This window comes from Borostomias antarcticus, assembly GCF_949987555.1.
Source record: "Borostomias antarcticus genome assembly, chromosome: 34".
NCBI lineage: Eukaryota > Metazoa > Chordata > Actinopteri > Stomiiformes > Stomiidae > Borostomias > Borostomias antarcticus.
Window position 1 is genome coordinate 2,412,185 of NC_140267.1, and position 2,500 is coordinate 2,414,684.

At 51.0% G+C, this 2,500-nt stretch overlaps 1 protein-coding gene across 1 annotated transcript in view; it reads left to right on the forward strand.

Annotated features, from left to right (window-relative positions):
• The window catches only part of LOC311327787 (CUB and sushi domain-containing protein 1), a gene marked incomplete at its 5' end in the record, with an annotated part of 408,914 nt that overhangs the window by 276,845 nt on the left and 129,569 nt on the right, over window positions 1–2,500 (forward strand). Inside the window, 2 exons of the mRNA XM_084460891.1 lie at window positions 312–503; window positions 1,753–1,891. Of these exons, the coding sequence (XP_084317017.1) occupies window positions 312–503; window positions 1,753–1,891 (331 nt within the window). The remainder of the gene's footprint in view (window positions 1–311; window positions 504–1,752; window positions 1,892–2,500) is intronic.

Sequence of the window (2,500 nt, forward strand, 5' to 3'; positions counted from 1 at the left end):
GTGTGTTCTGTGTCGCCGCTCGCCCACGCGTGTGTGTTGGTGTGTAATTGTCATGTGGCGAACGACCTTCGAGGTCCAGTAATTATTATTATGATTATTATGAATATGATTGTTATTATTATTATTATGGTGGTGGCGAATAAACAACTTTTGTGGTCCAGTAATTAGTATTATTAGTATTAATATAATAGTTACTGGACCTCAAAGGTAATTTATTATTAGTATTATTATTAGTAGTAGTATTATTATTATTAATTATAATATATATTTAAGTGTGTGGTGATGCATGCATGTGGCGTTTCTGGCTGCAGCTACCACGGCGACCACCTGTAACGACCCAGGCACGCCCCTGAACGGCAGTCGCTACGGCGACAGTCGCGAGCCCGGCGACACCATCACGTTCCAGTGTGACCCTGGTTACCAGGTGCAGGGCCAGGAGAAGATCACCTGCGTCCAGCACAACAACCGCTTCTACTGGCAGCCCGACCCCCCCACCTGCATTGGTATGTCCCGTATAACCCCCCCCGCCCTAAACCAAACGTTGGTATGCTCCGATTTACCTAATGACTTGGTAGTGTTAGTTCTCTGACTGCACCTGCTGGGAGAACAGTGGAGTCTGTGTGCTGTGAACAGTGGGGGTGTGGAGTGGGGGTGTGGGGGTGTGGAGTGGGCCTGTGTGTTCAAGCACGGCACCCCGCCGGGCGGGATGACTCATCTCCTCCTCGGGTATCGCTGCTGGCCAGCCATTGTCACGAAGCCGAGTGTCAGATAGTGTTTAGTCAGAGGAGACATCTGTTAATGTGTCGTGTTTTTCGGCGTTGTGAAAGAGGCACATTTAAATAGACACTGGCTGACGCTGATAATGCCATGAGGCGCCCAGCGAGAGGCTGCTCATCAAACGATGCAGACAGGCAGGCAGGCAGACAGACAGACAGAGAGACAGACAGGCAGACAGACAGGCAGGCAGGCAGACAGACAGACAGACAGACAGACAGACAGACAGACAGGCAGACAGACAGGCAGACAGACAGACAGGCAGGCAGGCAGGCAGACAAACAGACAGACAGACAGACAGGCAGACAGACAGACAGACAGACAGGCAGACAGACAGACAGACAGACAGACAGACAGACAGACAGGCAGACAGGCAGACAGACAGACAGACAGGCAGACAGACAGACAGACAGGCAGGCAGGCAGGCAGACAGACAGACAGACAGACAGACAGACAGACAGACAGGCAGGCAGGCAGGCAGACAGACAGACAGACAGACAGACAGGCAGACAGACAGACAGACAGACAGACAGACAGACAGACAGACAGACAGAGTTCTTTGTTGCCCTCAATGAACATTCCTCAGCAAACGATGGGATAAACCGGGGTGTTCCCCAAGGCTCGATATTAGGCCCCCTCCTTTTTAGCCTCTACATGCGACCCCTTGGCAATGTCATTAGGAGACACGGCATCAACTTTCACAGCTATGCTGACGACACCCAGCTTTATATTGCCGCTAGTTAGTACTAATGATATAGGATGTGCTATTTCACTGATGTAGGTTTGTGCGGCGTTGTGATAATTGTCCCTGACTGGTTGACAGCTTCCTGCGTGGTCACACTCAACTGTCTTGTGATCTTTATCTGGCAGGCTGCCCGTGTTGTGATATATTGTTATAAGGAGTCCTGTTGTGCTAATTAAGTATGATGTGATGTGTTGTGTCCTCGTCCTCCCCCCCCCCCCCCCCGTGGATGACAGCTACCTGCGGAGGTAACGTGACGGGCCCCTCGGGGGTAATTCTATCCCCCAACTACCCCCAGCCCTACCCAGCGGGGAAGGAGTGTGACTGGACCATCAAAGTCAGCCCTGACTTCGTTATCGCGCTCATTTTCAAAAGGTACGGTCCGCTGGCTCTCCTGACCGCTGCGCTGGCTCTCCTGACCGGTCCGCTGGCTCTCCTGACCGCTGCGCTCCAGACACGGCCGGCGCCTTGACCCTGATAATAATAATGAAGCTTTATTTGTCCAGCGCCTTTCATGCACATGAATGTAGCTCAAAATAAGACTGTCCAACTGGGCCGTGATACTCAACACCAAAGACCCGCGCGCACGCGCACACACACACACTGTACACACACACACACACACACACACATACTGTACACACACACACACACACACACACACACACACACACTGTACATACACACACACACACTGTATATACACACACACACACACACACTGTACATACACACACACACACACACACACACACTACACACACACACACACACATACTGTACACACACACACACACACACACACACACACACACACACACTGTACATACACACACACACACACATACTGTACACACACACACACACATACACACTGTACATACACACACACACACACACACACAGACACACTGTACATACACACACACACACACACACACACACACACACACACACACACACACACTGTACATACACACACAC